Below are 24,889 nucleotides of genomic sequence, written 5' to 3'. Positions count from 1 at the left end.
AATGTTATATTAAACATTCTTAAGTGAACAATTCAGTGACATTAATTACATTCACAACGCTGTGTCAGCATCACCACTATCCATTTTCAAAAGTTTTACAGCACCCCAAACAAACTCAGTACCCCTTCCACACTAACTCCTATTCCATAGGGTTTTCAATGGCTGATTTTTTTGGACTTAGATCACCAGGCCTTTCTTCCCAGGTACCTCTAGGTGGACTCAAACCATTAAGCAAGGGCTTAACCCTTTGCCCTACTCAGGGACTCACTCTCGCCCTGACCTAAACCAAAACCAAGCCCACTGCCATCAGGTTGATTCCAACTCATACTCTCACCCTAGTACTTCCTAAAATATCCGTTTCCACTTTGTGGAATAGTGAATTTATGAGATTCAGCTGTTCTTTGGACAACGTCCTAAAAGTTGCTGAAATGTAGCTTCACAGAAGTTTAGTCAACACTTTACAATCAGCCAAGATTAAAGGCTGAATAAATAGTCCCTGGACTGTCACTGCACATGGCTGGAGTTCTGATTTGTTAAAGAATAGTTTCATGGCTCTAAGTCATAATTCAGTACGGATCTCAAAGTACTGTAAAAGAGTTAAAAAGTAGAGTGTTTCAAACTTTGATTATCCATATAGTACTTGTTTTATAAAGGTACAGAGCCTGAACTCCCTGTTCACCTCAGGGCTTCAGATAGTCTCCATCCCTCATCAGGAAATATTTGCTTTTGTGTTCTTGAGGTTAAATTTCAAATTTAACGTGTTCCAAATCCCAATGCAGCACTTCCGCTGCTGTTCTTCCGCCAGATTTATTCTTTCCCTCATTTTGCCAGCCTTCGTGGTACACCATCTTATCAGTTACCCTTGGCTGTTAGATTTGGTTCAAATCTCAGAAACCCAAATAACAATTTAATTAGAAATGATAAGGCAGCCCAGGACTAGTATGGCAATTTCACTTTCATCAGGGATTCAGGCTCCTTTAACTGACTATGGCATCCACCTTACAGTCTAATATGGCTTCTCCTACTCAGCCATCAGGCTCACATTCCAGCCAGGAAGAAGTACAAAAAGGGAGGGTAAAGACACTTCCTGGAAGTGATACCCATCCCATTGGTCAGAACAAGTCACATGACCACAGCCAGCTGTAAGGGAGACTTGATGACTATGTGCCTAGATAAAAATCAGAGGTTCCATTACTGTAGGAGAGAACAGGTATTGGCGGATGTATTTGTTTTCTATAGCTGTTGTAACAAATTTCCACAAATTCAGTGGCTCGAAACAACACAAACTTACTACCTTAAAGTCCTGTAAGTTAGAAGTCTGACACAGGCCTCGCTGTACTAAAATCAAGGTGTTGGCAGGGCTGCCTTTCTTCTGGAGGCTCTAGAGGAGAAATTATTTTCTTGCCTTTTCCAGCTTCTAGAGGCTGCCCACATTCCTTGGTTGGTGGCCCCTTTCCCCATCTTTGACACTAGCAACATTCCATCTCGCCAACCATTTTTCCATAGTCACATCTCCCTCTGACTCTCCTCTGCTGCCCCCTTCTTCCACTTTTTTTTTTAATAGACTATTTTTTTAGGATAATTTCAGGTTTACAGAAAAATTGAGATGAGAGTATGGAGAGTTCCCATATACACTGCATTCGGTTTCCCTTATTAGTACCATCTTAACTTTATTATGCTACATTTATCACAATTAATGAACCAATGCTGATACATTATTATTAACTAAAGTCCATGGTTTATTCAAATATTCTTAATTTTACCTATTGTCCTTTTCGTGTTCCTGCATCCCACCCAGGATACCGTATTATACCTAGTCATCATGCCTCCTTAGACTCATCTTGACTGTGACAGTTTCTCAGACTTTGTTTTTAATGAACTTAACAGTTTCAAGGAGTCCTGGTCAAGTACTTTATAGGATGCTCCTTTGTTAGAATTTGTCTACTGTTTTTCTCTCGATTGGACTGGGGTTATGGGATTGTTTATTTTTTATAATTTATTTTATTTTTGTTGTTTGGAATATGCTTAGCAGAACAAAAACCAAATCAACAATTTCTACACGTACAATTCAGTGACATTGATTACATTCTTTGAGTTGTGCAACCATTCTCATCCTCCTTTTCTGAATTGTTCCTCTTCCATTAACATAAACTCACTGCCCCCAAAGAATCAGAGCTAAACTTTCCAGTTGCTGTTGTCAGTTTGATCCCATTTGTTGTTATTGCTGTTGTTAGGTGCTGTTGAGTTGGTTCCAATTCATAGTGACCCTATGTACAACAGAACAAAACACTGGTCCTGTGCCATCCTCACAATTGTTGCTATGTTTGAGCCCATTGTATCAGCCACTCTGTCAATCCATCTCTGTGAAGGTCTTCCTTTTTTTTTTGCTGACCCTCTACCTTACCAAGCATGATGTCCTTCTCCAGGGACTGGTCCCTCCTGATAATGTGTCTAAAATATATGAGACAAAGTCTCACCATCCTGACTTCTAAGGAGCACTCTAGCTGTATTTCTTTCAAGACAGATTTTTTTGTTCTTTTGGCAGTCCACGGTATATTCAAAATTCTTTGCCAACACCATAATTCAAAGGTATCAATTCTTATTCATTGTTCAGCTTTCACATGCATATGGGGCAACTGAAAATACCATGGTTTGGGTCAGGTGCACCTTAGTCTTCAAAGTGACATCCTTGTTTCTTAACACTGTAAAGAGGTCTTTTGCAGCAGATTTGCCCAATGCAATGCATTGTTTGATTTCTTGGCTGCTGCTTTCATGGGTTTTGGTTGTGGATCCATATAGATAGATCTTAAAAAAGCACAGTGCTCAAGACAGACATTCTTTACTAGTTAAGCTAAACTATTGTTTGGTTTTAAGAAGACTTCAAGGGATATTTTTTGTTTAAGGTTTAAAGATTATCTCAGGGCAATTAGTTTCAGGGGTTCATCCAGGCTCCATGGCTCCAGAAAGGGTTATGAATTTTTGGGAGAAAGACAAAGAGGTAAAGTGTCATTTTCGTCACATCAAATCAAAGGTACTGTTGTGAATTATTTCCCCCAAAAGGATATGTTGAAGTTGTGACCCTAATACCTCACGTTTTCTCTTTTTCAGAATGGTGATTGAGAGCTTGACATAACTAAGGCCATAATGATGCTTTAAGTAACCTATAAGTTTTTTTTTTTGCACCAGCTGCACTGGTCTCTTTCCAATGGGGTTCGGGGCTTTCTTGGCTCTTGCGGCCTTGGTCACTCTCCTCTCCTTTGTTCTCTTGAGAGATGGCCTTTAGCCTGCAAGACAGCAGCTAGGGAGGCTGCCTGGTGCTTTTGGTCTCCAACTTTCCTTCTTGCTCCTTATTTCGGTCAGAGTAAAATTGGCAGACCTGGTCCACTAGGTGGGAGATTTTTATATAAGTTTTTTTTGCCTGTTACAAACATAAAGATTAGAGTCCAGATGTCTGGCATGCATATCTTTAGTTTAATAAAGAGTTTCTTGTAGTTGTTTTGTGATGTATACGACCATCTGTGGGCTATGTGCTTAAAACCATTAGGTGGGTAATCCTTGCCAAAATGATATATAAGCTCTGATGTAAAAATTGCTTTTCAGGACTCCATAAAGACAGCTTGAGTTGCTGTTGAAGTTTCCATTGATGTCACCTACTAATAAACTTCCTCTCTCTTTCCGACTTGGAGTACGTTTCATTGGCTTGACTGCTTCAGGGCATGGACCCCAACTGCGTAACAAATTCCTTACTCTCGGTTCCTGTGAACATGACCTTGTTTGGAAATTCAGTCTTTGAAGATGCTATCAGTTAACAGGAGGTCCTACAGGAGAAGGGTGGGTCCTGATCAAATCTGAGTGGTGTCCTTATAGGATAAAAGACACAGAGACACACAGAGGAAGGATGGCCATGTGAAATGCATCTGCAAGCCAAGGTGCGCCTGGGGATACCAGAAGCTGGGAGAGAAGAGGAAGGAACCTAGAGATTTCTGAGGGAGTGTCACCTGCCTGAAATGTTGATTTGGGCTTCCAGCCTCCAGAACCCTGAGATAATAAATTTCCATTTTTAAAAGCCACCCACTTTGTGGGACTTTGTTATGGCAGCCCAGGAGACTAATACAGGTGTATACTATCAAGATGATTTATCACTGCTGATGTTCACCTTGACCACCTGGATGAGGCAGTGTTTGTCAAGTTTCTCCACTGTAAAGTTACTCTCTTCCACCCCGCCTTCCATACTGGAGGAGTCCTGGTGGCACAGTGGTTAAAGAGCTCAGCTGCTAACCAAAATGTCAGCAGTTCGAACTCACAAGCCACTCTGAGGGACAAAGATATGCCAGTCTGCTTCTGTAAGGATTTACAGCCTTGGAAACCCTATGAGGCAGTTCTACCCTGTCCTATAGGGTCACTATGAGTTGGAATCGACTCGACAGCAGTGGGTTTTGTTTTGGGTTTTCATACTGTACTCTTTGGAAGGAAGTCACTACATGCAGCCCTCACTAAGAAGTGGAGAGTTACGCTCTACCTGCTTGAGGGCAGAGTATCTACATAAATTATTTGAAATTCTTTGGAAGGGAGATTTGTGTCTTTCCCCCATTTATTTATTTACACAGTCATTTATCTATATCAGTAGAAACTGGTGGATGTTTATACTTTGGGTTATAATCCAATACTACCTTATTTATCTTGTTGCTACAGTGACAGGCGTATCATAGCAAACGTCTATTGAAAAGTTTTGGGGAGGGGCTATAAAATGGATGATGGATATGTTTGTTAATTGTGGTAATAGTTTTACAGGTATATACACACATCAAAACTCACTGTAAACTTTAATTTGCAGTTTATTTGTACATCAATTATACCTCAGTAAGTGTGGTTCAGTGATAGAATTTTCACCTTCCATGTGTGAGACTGGGGTTCAATTTCTGGTCAGTGCACCATGCACAGCTACCACCCAACTGTCTGTCAGTGGAGGCTTGCGTGTTGCTATGACGCTGAACAGGTTTTAGAGGGGCCTCCAGACTAAGACGGACAAAACGAAGGAAAGCCTGGATCGCGATTTACTTCTGAAAATCAGCCAGTGAAAACCGTATGGATCACAATGGTCCATTCTGCAACCGATCGTGGTGGATGGTGCAGAACTGGTCGGTGTTACTCATGGGGTCACCATGAGTCAGGGGCTAACTTGACAGCAGCTAACAACGACAACAAAGTTGTGAAAACATTTTCTCAAATCCTGCTATTCAAAGTGTTGTCTACAGACAGCAGCATCACCAGAAAGCTTATCAGAAATGCAGACTCTCAGGGACCTTTCCAGACCTACTGAGTCAGAATCTGTAGTTTAACAAAATCCTCAGGTAATTCCTATGCATATTAAAGTTTGACCTCTTGGAGCAGGAGAGCAGTGGGATGCAGACCCCAAATTCTCATAAAAAAGACCAAACTTAATGGTCTGACTGAGACTAGAAGGACCCTGGTGGTCTTGGCCCCCAGACCTTCTGTTGCCCCAGGACAGGAACCGTTCCCGAAGTCAACTCCTCAGACATGGATTGGACTGGGCAATGGGTTGGAGAGGGATGCTGGTGAGGAGTGAGCTTCTTGGATCAGGTAGACACTTGAGACTATGTTGGCATCTCCTGCCTGGAGGAGAGACGAGAGGGTGGAGGGGGTTAGAAGCTGGTGAAATGGACACGAAAAGAGAGAGTGGTGGGAGAGAGCGGGCTGTCTCAGTAGGGGGAAAGTAATTGGGAGTGTGTAGCAAGGTGTATATAAGTTTTTGTATGAGAGACTGACTTGATTTGTAAACTTTCACTTAAAGCGCAATAAAAATTATATATAAAAAAAAATTTCGACCTCTTACTATACTGAATGTCTAGAACTCATCTCCCACAATGGGTTCGTAAAAGGGAGTTCTATTTGCTAATCTTTTTTTAGGTCTCTAAGAGCAACCCTGGTGGCACAGTGGTTAAATGCTATGGCTCCTAATCAAAGGGTCAGCAGTTGGAATCTGCCAGGTACTCCTTGGAAACTCTATGGGGCAGTTCTACTCCGTCCTATAGGGTTGCTATGAGTTGGAATCGACTTGATGGCACTGGGTTTGGTTTTTTTTAAGAGCCAACTACCTAGAGTATGTCCCTGATGATTCTATTAGCTAGATGGTTCACGTTCTTCAAGAATATTCAGTACGTTAAATTCCAAAAACATAGTGTGTTTTACCTATCCATCTTCCTGATTATATTAAGTTTTAATATTTATACTGTTTTTAAAAATAACTTTTTTTTCCTGATTGCAAATGAAATGGTTATTGCAGACAACTTGGAAAACAGAAGTAGAGGTATATTTACCATCTCATTTTCACCTTCAACAGTTATTGGTAAGTAAAGGTAGAATGCTGAGCTAGACACAGCAAGGTAATATATTTATGACTTCTTAGAGGGTAGGCCTTGTAATGTGTCTATTTTAAAATGAATTAAAGCTAAATCTAGAGATCAAAGCTAAGTAGAAAAACCACTGGACTTAGAGTAGTAGAATTAATTTTGAGTCCCCTACAACTCAGAAGTGGGTTTACCAAGGCCCTCATAGGGGCCCTACCAGTATATTCACGTGGTCCAATATTTTTTTTTAATTTGAAAAGTAAGATATTTAAGGTCACTCTCTCTTTGCATTCTGGCTTCCCTTCCATCACTCCTCTCTGTGTTAGGTGGTATCAGAATGACCCCAGACTTTTGGGGGATCTGTCTAGGGGACGATGATTAAATAAGGGACACATTTAATTTGAGTTTAGTGGCATGCATTTATGTGGTTCACAGTCACTTCCGGGTACTGTTAAAAATATTGCTCACTGTGGGTGTAAAAATGGCTTTCTGGAATACACCTGCTACCCATTATGCCAACTCAGCCAGCACTATGTCACCAAGGTGCAGAGCCCGAGGGCAAAGAACTTCTGTGGTGCCTGGTACAGTAAGTACATGGGTAATAGAAGAGAAATAAGGTTTGAAATAAAAGGACTGAGAAGCTAGACCATAGAAAACTCTTCCAACTATCAGAAGTAAATTAGTAAGTGGAGGGATCACTTCTGTCAATGCCTAATCAAAACGGAGGTTCTCCCTCATCACAGAATCTACTAAGTAATGTCATACATACAATTATAAATGTACCATACCTCTTTTTAATGGAAATCATGCAAAATGGAATATATTAGAACTCCTGTGTTTACAGGGCACAAAGTTGTAGTTGTACTATAGTGAGCCTGTCTATATGTGAAGTCACATGTTTTATTTATCCGCACAGGTCAGATGATGCCTTAATGCAATAGACAAATTTTGTCCTGAAAAACTCTGGGGTTCCAGTAAAAACTGCATGCAAAACTGCCACTGAAGTAGTCAAATGGCCCTGAAATATTATAGCTCATATATGAGAGAAACTCAGTAGTTTCCCAGTTTTGACCAAAACCCTAAACATGACAGTATCAGTATTGAGTTGTGAAGTTGAAAGTAACTTATAAACAATTAAAAATAAAAAATATTGATTGGCCACTCTAGACAAAAGATATTGATCTTTGTATTTTTTTTTAATACAATATTACAAAATAATTACCATAGGAAAAGGTGATCCAATATGCAGCCAAAAATGTAGGAAAAGTTATTATAAAGGGTGTCCATGAGGTCTGGAAACACAGATGAACATAATGTCATCAAGGACATCTTTAATATTTAAAACAAACAGAATGAAAAAATTATGCTTTCAGACTTTATAAACACCCTATAGAAGTGTATCAGGCAGTTAATAAAAATTTTATGGTTGTGTGTGTGTCACGGATTGAATTGTGTCCCCCCAAAATATGTGTCAACTTGGTTAGGCCATGATTCTCAGTACTGTGTGGTTCTCCATTTTGTGATTGTAATTCTATGTTAAAAAGGATTAGGGTAGGATTGTAACACCCTTACCTAGGTCACATCCCTAATTCAATGTAAAGAGAGTTTCCCTGGGGTGTGGCCTGCACCACCTTTTATCTCTTAAGAGATAAAAAGGAAAGGGAAGCGCGCACAGAGGGGGGACCTCAGACCAACAAAAAAGCAGTGCAGGGAGCAGAGCTTGTCTTTTGGACCCAGGGTTCCTTGACCAGGGGAAGATCGAGGACAAGGACCTTCCTCCAGAGCCGACAGTGAGACAAAGCATTCCCCTAGAAATGACACCCTGAATTTGGACTTTCAGCCTACTTTACCGTGAGGAAATAAATTTCTTTATTAAAGCCATCCACTTGTGGTATTTCTGTTACAGCAGCACTAGATGACTAAGACAGTGTGTGTGTGCTGTTTGTGGATTTTAACTTTTAAAACTATTAGCAACAGGGTTAGATGTCTGATCTGGAAGATGTTTAAAAATGTCATTTGTGATTTCTTTCTCACTAAATCTATACTCACTTTCCTACCTACATTTCTGTTTGTAATTTTTGTATTTTTTATGTTAAAGAGGGCCCCACAGGTTGTATGAGCTTCAGTTACTGCAAAACTAGAACCTGCCCCTGTCTACAACCACTTCAAAGAAGTCACCGACTTTCTCTGCAGCCTCAGTTGCCTCTTAAAAAAAAAAAGGCATTTGCCCTGCATCCCTCAAAGATGCTGTGAAGAACAAACGAAACTGGTGGGCAAGAGAGTTCTGCAAACCACACAACTGCTCACGAACGTGAAGGTCCTAGGACCCGAAGGGCAGGGTGCTTGCCTGAATCCTTGTCCTCCGCGCACCGACCCCAGCGGGCTCTCCTGACCTCGGCCCTGCCGGACACCGACAGTCGCGGGGTAGAACGCAGTCCAGAGGGCGGCCGGGATGGGGGGCGTTGGGACGGAGCACTTGCCAACCGCAAGGAGCTAAGGTCAGAGAGGACACGGTGAAGGCGCCGGGGCGGGGGGTTTCCCCCGTGGGCGGGACCTAAGGGGCGGGGCGGGGCGGGTGGTCGCGGGGGCGGGGCTTATGGCCCCGGAGGGGCGGGGCACCAGGCATCAGACCCTCTCCCAGAGCCCTTGAGCCTCCTCAGCAGCGGAAGTTCCGGTGTCGGTGAGTGGAGGTCGGAGGTCAGCAGGAAGTCGATACGTGGCCGCCGCCTGTCCCCGCCGAGGAGGCGCAGCAGCCGGAGATGGCGGCGGTGCTGAACGCAGAGCGACTGGAGGTGTCTGTCGACGGCCTCACGCTAAGCCCAGACCCGGAGGAGCGGCCTGGTGCGGAGGGCGCCCCGCTGCTGCCACCGCCGCTGCCGCCACCCTCGCCTCCGGGGTCGGGCCGGGGCCCGGGCGCCGCAGGGGAGCAGCCGGAGCCCGGGGAGACGGCGGCTGGGGGCGCGGCGGAGGAGGCGCGGCGGCTGGAGCTGCACTGGGGCTTTGGCCTGGAGGAGCTGTACGGCCTGGCCCTCCGCTTCTTCAAAGGTGAGCCGGGCCGGCCGCTCGCCCTCCTCTTCCTGGCGCTGGAAGCCCGACCCGGGCTGTGTCCACCGGGGTGATTGGGCCAGCCTCACCCGCACCCACTGCGGTGACCGGAGCAGGGTTCCGCCCCTGGGGCTACCTGAAGCTTGTCACTATCCGCTCGACCACCAGGTCACGCCCCTGAGTGGCCTGGAACCTTGCTTTGGCACTCCCGAATCCCGCCTCCCCGAGGTTAGCAGGGCATTTTACCTGATTTAATTCTTCGGATTTCCACGAGCCAAGGTACCTCTTTGTAAGCCCTTGCGCTGTCTCTCCCAGAGATCCCATTTTGGGGTTGCCTTTTCACCGTTCTCCTGTTTCCCATGGCATGGATATCAGACCTCGCCGAGTTTTCCTCATTCCCCATAGCGGGAGAAGTCTTTCTATAGGTTCCGTACATGCTCTCTCCAGCCATTCTGGGGAACCATAAAGTCGAATAGCACTTAATCACCTGGCAGCGATAATGTGCCAGGGAGAAGGAAGTAAAATATTAAGCCAATACATCCCCTTCGGCTGTTCAGACTCAAAAGAGAAGGGATGTCCACTGTGTTCTAGCAGCTTCTGGAAGGTTAAATTTTTACCTTGTAAGCAATTTGGAAGAGTGAATTCTCAGAGTAAGGCATAAAAGTACCTTCTGTGCTTCTAGCAGAATTAATTGAAAAAATGTCTTTTTTCTTAGAGCAAGACTGTAGTGTGTGATTTTTTCTATTGGCTGATTCACTTAGTCAAATGATGGTGATAGTCACATGATTTTTTCAGTGGGAAAAACTGGTAAGACGTCGTTGGTTTGATTCTTAGAGATACTTAGATCTCATGGGGTGTATGGGTAGGAAGAGATAATGTGCAAATGAGACTTTTAAAGTGGCTGCTAGGTTCTGTATATATTCCAGAACAGCATATTCATGACACGATTCCTGGAGGGAGTACCTTTTTGAGTACATATTTACTAGTTGAAGTTGAGTAGTTCAAATCTTCAAGTTTTTTCCTTGAAATATAACTTAAATTGTGCAAGCTATGGAAAATGTCCCTTAGGAAATTTTCCAGCACATTTGATCATTCCATATACATTGCATTTTTTTTATTTAAAAATTTCCCTTTGAGATATTTCTTGTCATTGCACAAGAAGTTCAGCCCTCTGAGCACTAGCTAGCTTGGGGAATTGGTAATGGCTAGTGGGTTTTGGATACTTGACCTGTAGGTCACCGGCTTGAATTTAAAGTTTGCTGTGGTGATGATATATTACCATGTTTATAAAAATCTAGTGGTTTCTATACAATTTATATAATTATATTCTACCTTAAATTTTTATTCTTAGAACTTATTTTTCCAGTATTCAGTATATCAGAGGGAGAAATAGCACAGGAGCAATTAAAAGCTACCCTTCTGCGTGGCTCATTACATCATCTAGCAATGAAGAGGCTGTTACTGTAGGAGATGCCTAATTGAGGGGAAAAAGAAAAGTAGGGATACAAAAGCACTCAGAATTATGGGAAGTGGGGTAAGCCAAGTGTTGCTGCATTTGTTTTAATGTGTGAATTTTTCTAGTGAAATCCTTGTGCTTTAATCAGTCTTGCAAGGATTTCTAGTAGATCATTATTTTGTGGTTTTGTACCAATAGCTTACAAGAATTAAAAATAAAATGACGTATTCTCTTCTCCTGTGGCGTAAATATGAATCTTAAAAACATGAATATCTTTTCCATTGAAAATAGGGACCCCGTTCTTCATTCCAGCCCTGTGACAGTGGTCATAGGCCACTGACTGAACCCATTATGTCAACTCCCTACCCTCTTAATTTTGTGAAAATAAAAGTAAAATAACAGATGAAAATGTAGGTAAATGTAAGTGTCTTAATTATCCAGTGCTGTCATAACAAAAAATATTCTCTCACAGTTTGGAGGCTAAAAGTCCAAATCAGGGTCTTGGCCCTGTCAATTCCTTTTGTGACTCTCTGTCATAGTTTCTAGTGTCTGCTGGCATTCCTTGGTGTTTCTTTGCATGTAGATCCCAACCACCCCACCCTCATTCTATCTATTCTGACACAACACAGAAGGGATTAGGTTTAGGACCTGCCCTACTCTGCCATGACCTCATTAACATGACAACAGAAACCCCTGTTTCCAAACAGGGTCATATGTACAGGGACAGGGACAAGGACTTCATACATCTTTTTGGGAGCACAGTTCAGTCCATAATGGTATTTTACCATCTAAACTTTGTTCAGTAGACGTTTGCTGAATCCTCATTATAGATGAAGTGTTATATTAGGTTAGCACTATAGTTAAGTAGGGAGCCCTGATGGTGCAGTGGAAACCCTGGTGGCGTAGTGGTTAAGTGCTACGGCTGTTAAACAAACGGTCAGCAGTTCGAATCCGCCAGGCGCTCCTTGGAAACTCTATGGGACAGTTCTCCTCTGTCCTGTAGGGTCGCTATGAGCCGGAATCAACTCGACGGCACTGGATTTTTGGTTTTAATGGTGCAGTGGTTAACAGCTCAGGCTGCTAACCCAGAGGTTGGCAGTTCGAATCTACCAGCCACTCCTTGAAAACCATGTGGGGCAGTTCTACTCTGCTGTATAGGGTCACTATGAGTTGCAACTGACTCAGTGGCAGCAGGTCCAGGTGTATAGGTAAATTGTACATTCCTCTTGCCATTAAGGATCTTTGAGTCCAAAAGAGGAAATAAACACCAAGTGACAGCTGCAGTGCAAAACTGAGGAGGCAGATGCCACTCCAGAGAGAAGGAAAGCCAAGAGCAATGAAGATCTGAAAGGGCAAGCAATACCTGTCCAGAAAATGGCAAATAGGAAATACTTGACCGAGAGAGCTAGAAAAGTAAGGTGGAGACAGATCGTGGCAGGCTATTGTAAATAGTTTGGCCTTTTATTCAGTAGACAGTGGGGAAGTGTTGAAAGTTTTTAAAGGGAGGAGCAAAGTGACCCAGTTCTAGTTTAGCAATTTAAGTTGAAGTGTATGGATTTTCTTCTCTCCTTGGGCTAAGGGCCCAATGTGTTGGTTTTATTATAGTCTTCATATGTCTTGGATAGAGTTAACCTGGGGAGTTGTATTTTGGTTTTTAGTATTCTTGGGGGTAAATATTTCTTTCTTAAGTATTCATTGCCTTAATAAGCTGGTGGTTGGCTGCATTACTTCAAATTTCCAGAGTAATAATTGCCGCCAGTTATTGAGCAGATGTTCACTAAACGTCAGGTACTGTGCTGAAAGCTGAATATATACTATTTTGTTTAATCCTCCACCAGTTCTTTAGTGAGGGTATTGTCTCCATATCTTAGTTGCAGAACCTGCCCAAGACTATTCAGTTTTTATTAGTGAGAGGCAGGGTTGGTTCTCAGCTAGTCCAGAATCCAAAGGATAGCTCTTCCCACTACAGGAGGAACCCTGTGTATTCTGATGGTGTTCTTAGGAAAATAATTAAAAGCTACCTACTCTGTTCTTATCACAGTTGGAACTTTTATTTACTTGAAAATAGTAAGGGATAATGGAATGATTCAAGTTGATTAAGTATTTCTAAGTATGATCACTTTATTGAGTCTCTTTAGATACCTGGGAAAAGAAAATGTGGATGAGAGAACTACTCTGAATTGCTGCATAACATTGCTATCAGGTTTGAAATTTTTAATATCATGGTAAAATCCCCTCTAAAGGACTGAAATAAATGTGCTCATCAAAAAGATTGATATGCTGAATTCCACCCCTGAGGTGACCCCGACGCGTGGCGACCCTGTGTGTGTCAGAGGAGGACTGTGCTCCGCGGGGTTGTCAGTGGGTGACTTTTCAGAGTGGATCACCAGGCATTTGTTCTGAGGTGCATCTGAGCAGACTCAAACCTGCAACTTTTGTTGGCATCTGAGTACATTAACTGTTTGGACCACCCAGGGATTCAAAATTCCATTGCTACTAATACAAAATTAGACCTCCTCTGCAACAAGTTAATCTCATCCTTTGGGAGGCCAGCATTCAGCCAGTGCAGTCATTGTTTGTGTCACTTTTTTACTCTGGGTGTGGAAAATTTTTTAGACGAAACCAAAGGCAGAGGAAAGATTAGTCCAAAGGACTAATGGGCCACAACTACCACAGCCTCCACCAGACAGTCCAGCACAACTAGATGGTGGCCGGCTACCACCACCGACTGCCCTGACAAGGATCACAATAGAAAGTCCTGGACAGAGCTGGAGAAAAATGTAGAACAAAATTCTAACTCACAAAAAAAGAGCAGACTTATTGTTCTGACAGAGACTGGAGAAACCCTGAGAGTATGGCTCCTGGACACCTTTTTAACTCAGTACTGAAGCCACTTCTGAGGTTCACTCTTCAGCCAAAGATTAGACAGGCCCATAAAACAAACAACACATGTAGCTCAACCATGTATCAAACACAAACCAAACCCACTGCCGTCAAGTTGATTCTGACTCATAGTAGCCCTATAGGACAGAGTAGAACTGCCCGATAGAGTTTCCAAGGAGCACTTGGCGGATTTGAACTGCCAACCTCTTGGTTAGCAGCCGTAGCACTTAACCACTATGCCACCAGAGTTTCCCAAAGGGTTTCCCAACCATGTATACAAGACTTAAATGAGCATACGAGCCCAGGGGCAAGGACAAGAAGGCAGGAGGGGACAAGAAAGCTGGACAAATGGAAATAGGGACCCCAAGGTCAAGAAGGGGAGAGTGTTGACATGTTGCAAGGTTGGCAACCAGTGTCACAAAACAATATGTATATTGTTTAATGAGAAATTAATTTACTCTCTAAACCTTCATCTAAAGCACAATTAAACAATTTTTTTTTAAGTTTAAAAATTATAAATTTTTATTATGAAGAATTTTGAACATGCATGAAAACTGAATAGTGCAGCGAACTTCCATGTAGCCGTTACCAAGCTAGATGCACTCCACCCACTTCCCAAGTCATCTGTAAATATATCACGTGTATCTTTAAAAGATGAGAACTCTTTTTTTTCTAAAATGACAATACCATTATCACACTTAGAGAAATTAAAACTACATAATAATTCATTAGTATCAAGTGTCTAGTCAAGTGATCACATTTCCAGTTTTTTTCTTTTTTTATATTGTGTTTTATTTTTGTTGAGAGTATACACAGCAGAAAAAAATTTTTTTTTTTACAGAACATACACCAATTTCCACATGTACAATTCAGTGACATTGATTATGTTCTTCACATTGCACAAGCACTCTCAGCCTCCTTTTCCAAATTGTTCCTTCCCCATTAACATAGACTCACCACACTCTTAAGTTGCCTGTCTTATTTTTCGAGTTGCTATTGTCAATTTGTTCACATATAGATAGTCTTAAAAGAGCACAACACTCAAGACAGACTCTTTTTACTAGTTAAGATAAACTATTGTTTGGTTTTAAGGAGACATCAGGGACTGTTTTTGATTTAATGAGAAACTAATTTACTCTGTAAACTACTTAGGGCGGTAGTTCCAGGGGTTCATCCAGCCTCCGTGGCCCCAGAAAAACTGCATTCTGTAAGAATTTGAAATTCTCTTCTGCATTTTCCCCATCTTGGTCAGGATTCTTCTGTGGAGTCTTCTATCAAAATGTTCAGTAATGGTAGCCGGGCACCATCCAGTTCTTTCAGTCTCATGGCAAAGGAGGCAGCTGTTCATGGAGGCAGTTAGCCACACATTGCATTTTCTCCTCTTATTCCTGACTCTTTCTTCTTCTGTTGATCCAGGTGAATAGAGACCAATTATTTGTGCCTTAGATGGCCACTTGCAAGCTTTTAAGACCCCATGTGCTGGACAATGAACTAGGAGGTAGAACAGAAACCCTAAACATGACATTAAACCAATTAATTGGGATGTCCCGTGAAACCATGACCCTAAGCCTCCAAACCAAGGAACTAAATGCCATGAGGTGTTTGGGTGTACATAAGCAGCATCTATTCTTTGTGTGTGTATATTGTTGTTGTAAATATATCTATCACACAACTTTTGCTAATTCAACTTCTTACAGTTTTATAACTTATTGACAGCAATTACATTAATTGGCTTGCAACCCTACCCTTAATCAGTGCTATTTTTCCATCATAGTAAACTGAAACTCATACTCCATAAGCAATACCCCCCTCCCTTTCTCCCTGTATCCTTCACCTGGTTTAAAAAAAAAAAAACCCTGTGCCTGGTAATCACTAAGAAACTTTGGTCTCTATACATTTGCCTGTTCATCTTTTTATGGAAGTGAGGTCATACAATATTTGTTCTTTTGTGATTGACTTATTTGGCTCAGCATAACGTCTTCAAGCTCCATCTATATTGTAGCATATATCAAGATATCATTTCCCTTACTGGCTGAGTAGTATTCCGTTGTATGTAGGTACCACATTTTGTTTATCCATTCATCAGTTGATGGGCATTTAGGTGGTTTCTACTTTTGGCTGTTGTGAATAGTGCTGCAGTGAACATTGGTGTACAAGTCTTTTCCGGTTTCTGTTTTCAAGCCTTGTGTGTTTATACCTAGGAGTGGAATTGCTGGCTCATATGGTAGTGCTATTTTTAGTTTTTTGAGGAGCTGCCACACTGTTTACCACAACAGCTGTACCATTCTGCATTCCTACCAGCAGTGGGTAAGGGTTCCAGTTTCCCCACATCCTGAGAAACATTTGTTATTTTATGTTTTTGTTTGCTTTAATCTTAGCCATCCTCGTGGGGGTGAAATGAGATCTCATTGTGGTTTTGATTTTCATCTCTCTGATGGCTAATGACTTTGAGCATCTTTTATGTGTTTGGTGGCCATTCCTATGTCCTCATTGGTGAAATGCCTATAAGTCCTTTGTCCATTTTATGATTGGGTTATTTGTCTTTTTGGTAAGTTGTAGAAGTTCTTTATATAGAGAGATATGTGCCACTTAACATCTGTTTGGGCAGTGTCTGACTGCCTATGCTTGTTTGGTCCCATAAGGGTATCCCAATTGGAGAACAGTGCATAGGAGACTTACTTTGCTATATTGGAATCAGGAGATGGATCTGTGTCTTGTCTGCCCCAGCTCTGGGGCGGCAGGGGGAGGGGATCCTGACGCCTGTCCGAGGCTGCCTGTCCCACTGCGCTTGCCACAGGTGGGGGACATGCATACGCCATCTGAGCTGCCAAGGGAAATGCCCCTTGAGGCCGCTGCCCCACCTGGCCAGGTGCCCTGCACATGTGCCCTGGTGGACGGGGCTGGAAGAGTTTAAAGCCTGTTAGGGAAGATAGGGGAGGCAAGCACAGAGGAAGGGAGGGAGCTGGTGATGCTAGGGGCCAGGAGCCTGCCGGCTGGACATTGAGTGCATGTGTGCGCAGCTCTGGGAGACCAGGTGCGACCGCAGGGGCCAGCAGTGGAGCCGAAGTTTACGAAGTCCCTGGGCCCGCAGGCAGCCCGACCAGTGTCCCCCCTGAGCTCCTCTTTCCCGTATATAGGATGGTGTTCGTGCAACATCCAAATCACGTAGCGTCCTGTTTCACAGAATGTGTTGTGGACACTAAGCTACGCATACCTGTATTTGGTTATTAAATTCTTAATGGCTATGTGATTTCTGAAGACAGTCTCCCAGTGGGTAGCTTGACATTTCCGGGTTTGTGTCATATATATTTTTTTAAATAGCTCGTTTAAATAAGGATCCAAATAAGATCTACAGATTGCAATTGATATGCTTCTCTCTTTTTTTTTTTTGCGTTGGCAGTTGGGTTGTTTTTTGTTAGATTTTGCTGATTGCATCCCTGTGGTTTAACATACTGCTCTGATAATCTGTATTTCTGTAGTTGGATCTAAAGACATGATCAGGTTCAGGTTCTTTTTTTTTTTTTTGCAAGACTTCTTCATGCTGTATTCTTCCATCCATGAGGCAGATAACTTTGGGTTGTTTCTCTTTTAGTGACGTTAGGAGCCATTGATGATTAATGTCTGAATCTGTTAATTCATTAGGAATTGAAAAATGGTGATACTCTAATTGTCTTTTCTTCGCCAGAATGCTTTTCCTCATCTACCATTTGGTTTCTCTGAAGTGCAGCTCAGATAGGAAAGGAAAGATAAATGCTTCTTTCTCTTTTTACTAGTTTTCAAAACAATGAGTTGTTTCCCCAGCAGCCTCAAAAGGTGACACATTTGTGTTTTATTTTTTAAATATCATTCTGAATTCATGCTTTAAACATATTTGATGATTTTTTGTTTTGATTCTTGCTGTTATTATTGATGCCCAGATTGTAAAATCATTGGTGAATGGGAGCCTCTTTAAGTTGGATCCTGAGGTCCTTTGACGTGACTTATCAGTCTCCGAGCTTCCTTGCTATCTGGTATAAGATGTTGCAGGTTTATCTTGCACATTTCCTACCTCAGACCGGGAATCGGTCATTTTTCCAAGGAGCCATGGTTTGTTTTAGCAGGAAATGGCATTCGAAGAGCCATAGTCTGGGTACTGGGGGGTCGGTGCTCATTGCTGCTGAATTGGTCATTGTTTCTAGCCTTTTCAGTAGCCGGATCTAGGGTGTGTGTGGCGGGGTGGCGGTAATGTTTGATGGCATGATACATGAAGGTAAAAGGAAGCTGTAGTTGGGTTTGGAGAGACTTAAATCTTGGACTGTTTCTTTATGAAATAGCTAATATGTTTCCACTAGCATTGCTGTTGATTACACTTGTTACATTACTAACAGCAGAGAGGCAATCATATGGAAATCCTGAAATGGCTCATTTTCCTGTAGTCTTACTTAAATACAGGTTTATATAAGAACTTTTATAAATGGCTTAATTAATGTTTTAAAATACCATACAGTTGTAAGTTATTCATCGGTAACATATGTAATTAGCATATACCTCTTGGCTTTGAGTGAATGTAAGGTTACTGTGAGTTGGAATCTACTCAAGGGCAACAGGCAAGCCTCAGGTAACAGCTGTTGGGAGCAGTGGTGATTTAGAGGTAGGCCTTACCTTTGGGAGACTCAGATTCGATTTCCAGCTAGCGCACCTCACACACAGTCACCGCTCATCTACTTCTGAAAATCAGCCATCGAAAACCCTATGGATCACAACAGTCGAATCTGCGTTAGATCATGGGAATGCCGCAGGGCCAGGCAGTGTTTGATTTTGTTGTGGATGGGGCCATCATGAGTTGAGTGCCAACTTGACAGCAGCTAACAACAATAAAATGTATAAAAAATTCATTTGCCATTTCAACTATCATATCTATTTTTAATTGCTTGGGAAAACGTGTTTTATGTGTTGTATTAGTTTTCTATTGATGGTGTAACAAACTACCAGAACGTAATGGATTACATGTATTAATTATTTTACAGTTCAGGAGATCAGAAGTTTAACACGAATCTCAGTGGGCTAAAATCAAGGTGTCATCAGGACTGCGTTCCTTCTGGAGGCTCTGAGGAGAATCTGTTTCCTTGCCTTTTCCAGCTTCTAGAGGCCCCTTCCTCCATCCTCAAAGCCAGCAGCATAACATCTTCAAATCTCTCTCTGGCTCTTCTGCCTCCTCTTCCATTTGTAAAGATCTTTGTAATTATATTGGGCCCACCTGTGTAGTCCAGAATAACCTCCCCATTTTAAGGTCAGCTGCAACCTTAATTCCACCTGTAACCTTAATTTCCTTTTTTCCATGCAACCAAACATGTTCATAGGTACCGGGAATTAAGGCGTGGATTTCTTTGAGGGTCTATTTTTCCACCTACCACATAACCAAAAAAAAACAAAACCCACTGCCATCGAGTCAATTCCGACTCATAGTGACCCTATAGGACAGAGGAGAACTGCTCCATAGAGTTTCTAAGGAGCACCTGGCAGATTTGAACTGCTGACCTCTGGGTTAGCAGCCATAGCACTTAACCACTACGCCACCAGGGTTTCCACCTACCACATACCATTAAAAAAAACAAAAACCCAAATCTGTTGCTGTCAAGTCAATTCCGACTCATGGCAACTCTATAGGACAGAGTAGAACTGCCCTATAGGGTTTCCAAGGAGCACCTGGTGAATTTAAACTGCTGACCTTTTGATTAGCAGCCGTAGCTCTTAACCACTACACCACCAGGGTTCCCATATATGTCGTAGTATCTTTTAAACTACTGAAATTGAGCATGTGGGTTTATTCTTTTTACGTTTTTATCAAAGTGGAAGCCTAAGCAATTGAAAAGGTCAGGTTGTACTTCAAAATTCATAGCGAAAAATAGCCATCCCCTGTCTCTATTCTTCCTCATCTCTAAAACCATTTTCAATTATTCTGTTTTTTTCCCCCCTGATATTTACCTCCATCTTCCTGCTGCTGCTTGGATTTAAATATATATATATATATTTCTAATTTATGTGTGTCTGTCTTTTCATTTTTCCCTCTTCCCAAACTCCTACTTTTATGATACCACATTTTATGGGTAAATCAGTGTTGACTTTTTGTTTGTGGGTATTCTTCATTGCTGAGACAGATTGTGCATTTTGGTTACATTTTGTTTCTTGGGCGGACTAGTTAGAGATGAATATTATTTGTTTTCTTTGTCTTCAAATAACCTTTTTTTTTTTTTATATATAAAGACATCTCTCCTAGATGCCCCTAAACTCTTGTTCCAGCCTTAACTTTCTGCCTTCAAGGTCTGTTGCCCAGTTGTTGTCATCCCTGGAAATTATCTTTTCCTCTCTCCTCTGTGTTCTCTTTTCCTTCCCTTGTTTTTTTTTATTGTTTATTACCTTATTTGGAAGTGCATATACTAGTTGTACCCTAGTGGTACAAACATTCAGGCGCTCAACTGCTAACCGAAAGGTTGGTGGTTTGAACCCACCCAGCAGCTCTGTTGTAGAATGACCTGGCGATCTGCTTCTGTAAAGATTACAGCCAAGAAAACCTTATGGGACAGTTCTACCCTGTCACATGGGGTTGCCGTGAGTCAGAATTGACTTGATGACACCTAACAACATTCTCTGATAACTTCTTGAGAATACAGGGAAAGTAAAAATTTTGAGATGTTGCATTTCCAAAAATGTCTTTGTTTTACCATTATACTTTATTTGATTAGCTATAAATGTCTAGATTGGAAATAATTTTGGCCCAGAATTTTGAAGGTGTTATTCCATTGTTTTCTAGCTTTCAGTATTTCTTTTATGAAGTCTGTTGTTATTCTGATTTTTTTGTTGTTGTTAAATTTTTATTGTGCTTTAAGTGAAGGTTTACAAGTCAGTCTCATATAAAAATTTATATACACCTTGCTATATATACTCCTAGTTGCTCTCCCTGTAATGAGACAGCACACTCCTTCCCTCTACCCTCGTTATTCTGATCCTTGATGTGAATATGAGTGTGACCTGGTTTTCTTTCTGAAAATTTTTAGGTTTTATCTCAATTGTTCAGGGATTTCTTCAATTATTGCCTTTTCGCCTTTTTTTTTTTTTTAATGATTGTGCTGAGCATTTGGTAATCCTTTCAGTCTGGAAACTTGTGCCCTTCATTTATGGAAAGTTTTCTTGTATTATTTCTTTGGTAATTTCCTCTCCTTTTTCTCTGCTTTCACTCTGGTATTGTTACTGTACAGACATTGGAGTTTCTGGATTGAATTTCTAATTCTCTTTTCTCCCTTATTTTCCAGCTTTGTCTTTTTTTTTTTTTTTTTAAGGAAATATGCTCAATTCTTGTCTTCCAATCTGTCTATTAAAATTCAATCTTTGCTTTGTCTGGTATCCTCACAACGGGAGCTTCTCTGATACATTTTCTCTAGTGGACATCCAGCCCTCTGCTAAACTAGGGGCAAGGTAGCCATCTGCCTGCTTGGGATTGCTAGATACAGTGGGAGGGAGGGTGGCTGCCTGCTTCTTATATAGACTTTAAACCGAAGTTTTGTTTTTATTCAGACTCCAGTTTTTAGAAGAATCTGGTGCCTTGAATTACTGAACCTTTCCAGGTTTCTCTAAATTGGTTTCCTTATTCCTCTTAGTGAGATTTCATGAGAGATCAGAGGTGTTGTGTTATGTTCAGTGCACCATGTTTAGCTGGATGTTTAGATGTATATTTTCTGTCTTTTTAGTTATATTTGCGTCTGTAAAATTTTTTGGAAATTATTTGACTTTTTGAGTGTACTTTTTCCTCTAGTCCAGGGGTCAAGAAGCTTTTTCTGTAAAGGGCTAGATGGCAAATGTTCTAGGAATATTGTTAATTTATTGCTTTGTTTTGTTTTGTTTTATAATGCTTTAGAACCGTTCTTAGCTCACAGACTTATGAAAACAGGCTATGGGCGGAGTTGGCCCAGTTTACGGCCCCCTGCTTTAGTCAATCTCCTTTAATCTCACTTAATTTTTTTTAATTTTTTACTTACAGACATTTGAGGTTAGTTTTTATTTTTTCATCGTACTTCAGATGAAGGTTTACAGAACAAACTAGTTCCTCATTAAACAGTTAGTACACATATTGTTTTATGACATTGATTAACAACCCCATGACATGTCAACACTCTTCCTTCTCAACCTTGGTTTCCCTATTACCAGCTATCCTCCGCTCTTCTGCCTTCTAGTCCTTTCCCCTGGGCTGGTATGCCCCTTTAGTCTTGTTGTGTTTTTTGGGCCTGTCTAATCTTTGGATGAATGGTGAACCTCGGGAGTGACTTCATTACTGAGCTAAAAGGGTGGCCTGGGGCCATAGTCTTGGGGTTTCTGCAGTCTCTGTCAGGCCAGTAAATCTGGTCTTTTTTTGTGAGTTAGAATTTTGTTCTAATTTTTTCTCCAGCTCTCTCCAGGACCCTCTGTTGTGATCCCTGTCAAAGCAGACAGTGGTGGCAGCCGGGTACCATCTAGTTGTACTGGTCTCAGTCTGATGGAGGCTGTGGTAGATGTGGTCTTTTAGTCCTTTGGGCTAATCTTTCCCTTCTGTCTTTAGTTTTCTTCTCCCTTGCTCCCGAAGGGTGAGGTCAGTAGAGTATCTTAGATGGCTGCTCACAGGCTTTTAAGACCCCAGATGCTACTCACCAAAGTAGAATATAGAACATTTTCTTTATAAACTGTGTTATGCCAATTGAGGTAGATATTCCTCAAGACCATGGTGCCCACAGCCCTCAGACCAGTAATTTGGCCCCTCAGGGAGTCTGTGATCTCACTTGATTTTTAACCTCGCTTTTATTTTTGGTGTTCAGTTTTGTAGAAAATGAACTTTCTTGTAATTGTTGCAGGACAGATGCCAACTGGTGATATCTTTAAGAACAGTTGAATTGAGAATGGCAACTTTTGTAGTCAGAGCCCTGGTGGTGTAGAGGTTAAGAGCTTGGCCGGTAACCAAAAAGTAGGCCGTTCAAATCCACCAGCTGCTCCTTGGAAACCCTGTGGGGACAGTTCTGTCCTGTAGGGTCGCTATGAGACTGAATCCACTTGAGGGCAATGGGGGCTTAACTTTGTAGTCATGTTTCCCTAGGTACTACAAGTAGTCATTTTATATTTTTCATTGACAGTAGTAAGAATGTATTTTCACACTTGAATCTGAAAAATAGCTGTGTAGCCTCTTGCCAAGTGTATGTTTTTTGTTGTTGCTGAGAAAGTAGAATTCCAAAATTGATTAAATCAAATAACCTTGTAATAATTGACTCCATGAGTGTGGGAGCCTAGGATGGTGCCTGTGTTACTTTCTGCCAGGACTGAAATAGAACTTTCCTCTAGGAATATGGCTTAGAGAATTTTCAGTTTCAGCATGGCCTTTTCAGTTTATGCAATTAATGGTAATTATTACTTTTTTTCTTGCTAACTATGTTTAATGCTAGTGGAACCAGAAATAATTTAGAAGGAAGTTATTCTCATTTAACTTAAAAAAAGAAAAAACCAACAGAAACCTTGTGATGTGTGAACCAGAGCCACCTGGAGAGTAAGAGCAATGTAGCTGTGGTTTGGAATCCTAGTTTTCTGCCCAGGATGTGGACTGAAGGCTTTTCATTCAGTGTTTTCTCTAAAGCCTAGAAAGTCAACATGATGCTGGTTGTGCTGTAGTGAAGGTGGTTGGGAGTAGCATTTCCTCCTGGGTTTTGTATTTTCCTCATGGGAGAATAATTGATCTGTTAACCTCACTTCAAAGGCTGAAGGATAAGTTGCCTTGACTTCTTTAAAATGTATGTTTAAAAAAAGGTGTGTGTGTGTTTGATGTAAAAGTACGATGCTTACTGGGGAAAATTTAAAAAAATAATAAGAAAATAAAATGAATCCATAATTCAGTCTTCCAGAAATAATAATTATTGCAAGCATTTCTGTATGTTTCCTTTTCCTGGATTTTTTTTAAGACAAATTTGATTTACAACTAGAACCAAAACGTGAAACCAAACCCGTTGCCGTTAAGTCCATTCTGACTCCATAGCAGCCCTATATAGGACAGAGTAGAACTGGCCCCATAGAGTTTCCAAAGAGTGGCTGGTGGATTTGAACTGCTGACCTTTTGATCAGCAGCCAAGCTTATTAGCCACTGCACCATCAGGGCTTTACAACTAGAACAGTGATGGTTAATTTGAAGATTCAATAAAGGAAGGATTATTGGGCAATTCTAAAAACCCTAGTAAGTGTATAAACGATTCTATGAAAAATGCCAGTACAGTACAGTTCACAAAAGTGGATGTGCTGTTTTGCTGATTCTCATAGAAATTGACCCATAAAGTCAGTTTCTTCTTTAGTTAGATTTTTTGGGGTGATTTGACTACTTGACCAGGACTTAAATTTAAAAGGATAGTCCTCTTTTTAAAAAATCCTTTATGGGTTGACAATTTATTCTTTTAACTCTGTCAGGTGTAAAAAGGGCAGACATTTACATCTAAAACCCCTAAAACTCACCCTGTCTACTGATGAGCCCCCTTTTCAATGCTCCAGCCTAGACTAACACCTTGCTGAACCATAGGTACAGTTTCCTTATAGTTGTTTACTCATCGTCTCCCATAGTCTCCCTAGTTTGCACTATCAAATGTTTGAAATAAAGCACATTTGTCACTTGGTAGGAAATTGACCCTTCCCCCATAGTTAAAAAATAATGGCAGTGTTTTACAAATAACTTAATAGTGGTCATAGATAAAACTTTTTTTCACATCCTCTAGTCATAACTATTAGCTTAGAATCATCTCCCTACAGCAAAAAAAAAAAGGATGTTTAGACATTGCTATATGATTAATTGGAAAAATGTTCTTTCAATGAATAACGTTTCCATGGGATTTAAATCTTTACTGACATTTGTTTAGGTCAGTGGCTGCAACAATGGGTTCATATATAGCAATGCTTGTGAGGATGGTGCAAGACCCGGCAGTGTTTCGTTCTGTTATACATAGGGCCACTATGAGTCAGAACCCACTCGACGGCACCTAAAAGACTAACAAACATTTAGGTCAAACCACCTGCTTTCATAGAATTCATATGCTTTTTTATTTATTTATTTATTTAATTTTTATTGTGCTTTAAGTGAAAGTTTGCAAATCAAGTCAGTCTCTCA

General features: G+C 41.3%; 1 protein-coding gene across 1 annotated transcript in view; it reads left to right on the top strand.

Moving 5' to 3' along the window:
- The first annotated feature begins 9,049 nt into the window (after positions 1-9,049).
- ACBD3 (acyl-CoA binding domain containing 3) overlaps positions 9,050-24,889 on the top strand; it is a 40,733-nt gene continuing 24,893 nt past the window's right edge. Inside the window, exon 1 of the mRNA XM_049868222.1 lies at positions 9,050-9,413. Within this exon, the coding sequence (XP_049724179.1) occupies positions 9,128-9,413 (286 nt within the window). The 5' untranslated portion in view covers positions 9,050-9,127. The remainder of the gene's footprint in view (positions 9,414-24,889) is intronic.

This window comes from Elephas maximus, chromosome 24 (genome assembly GCF_024166365.1).
Source record: "Elephas maximus indicus isolate mEleMax1 chromosome 24, mEleMax1 primary haplotype, whole genome shotgun sequence".
NCBI classification, from domain to species: Eukaryota; Metazoa; Chordata; class Mammalia; order Proboscidea; family Elephantidae; genus Elephas; species Elephas maximus.
The sequence above is the reverse complement of the archived record's forward strand: the minus strand, read 5'-3'. Positions and strand labels throughout refer to the sequence as shown.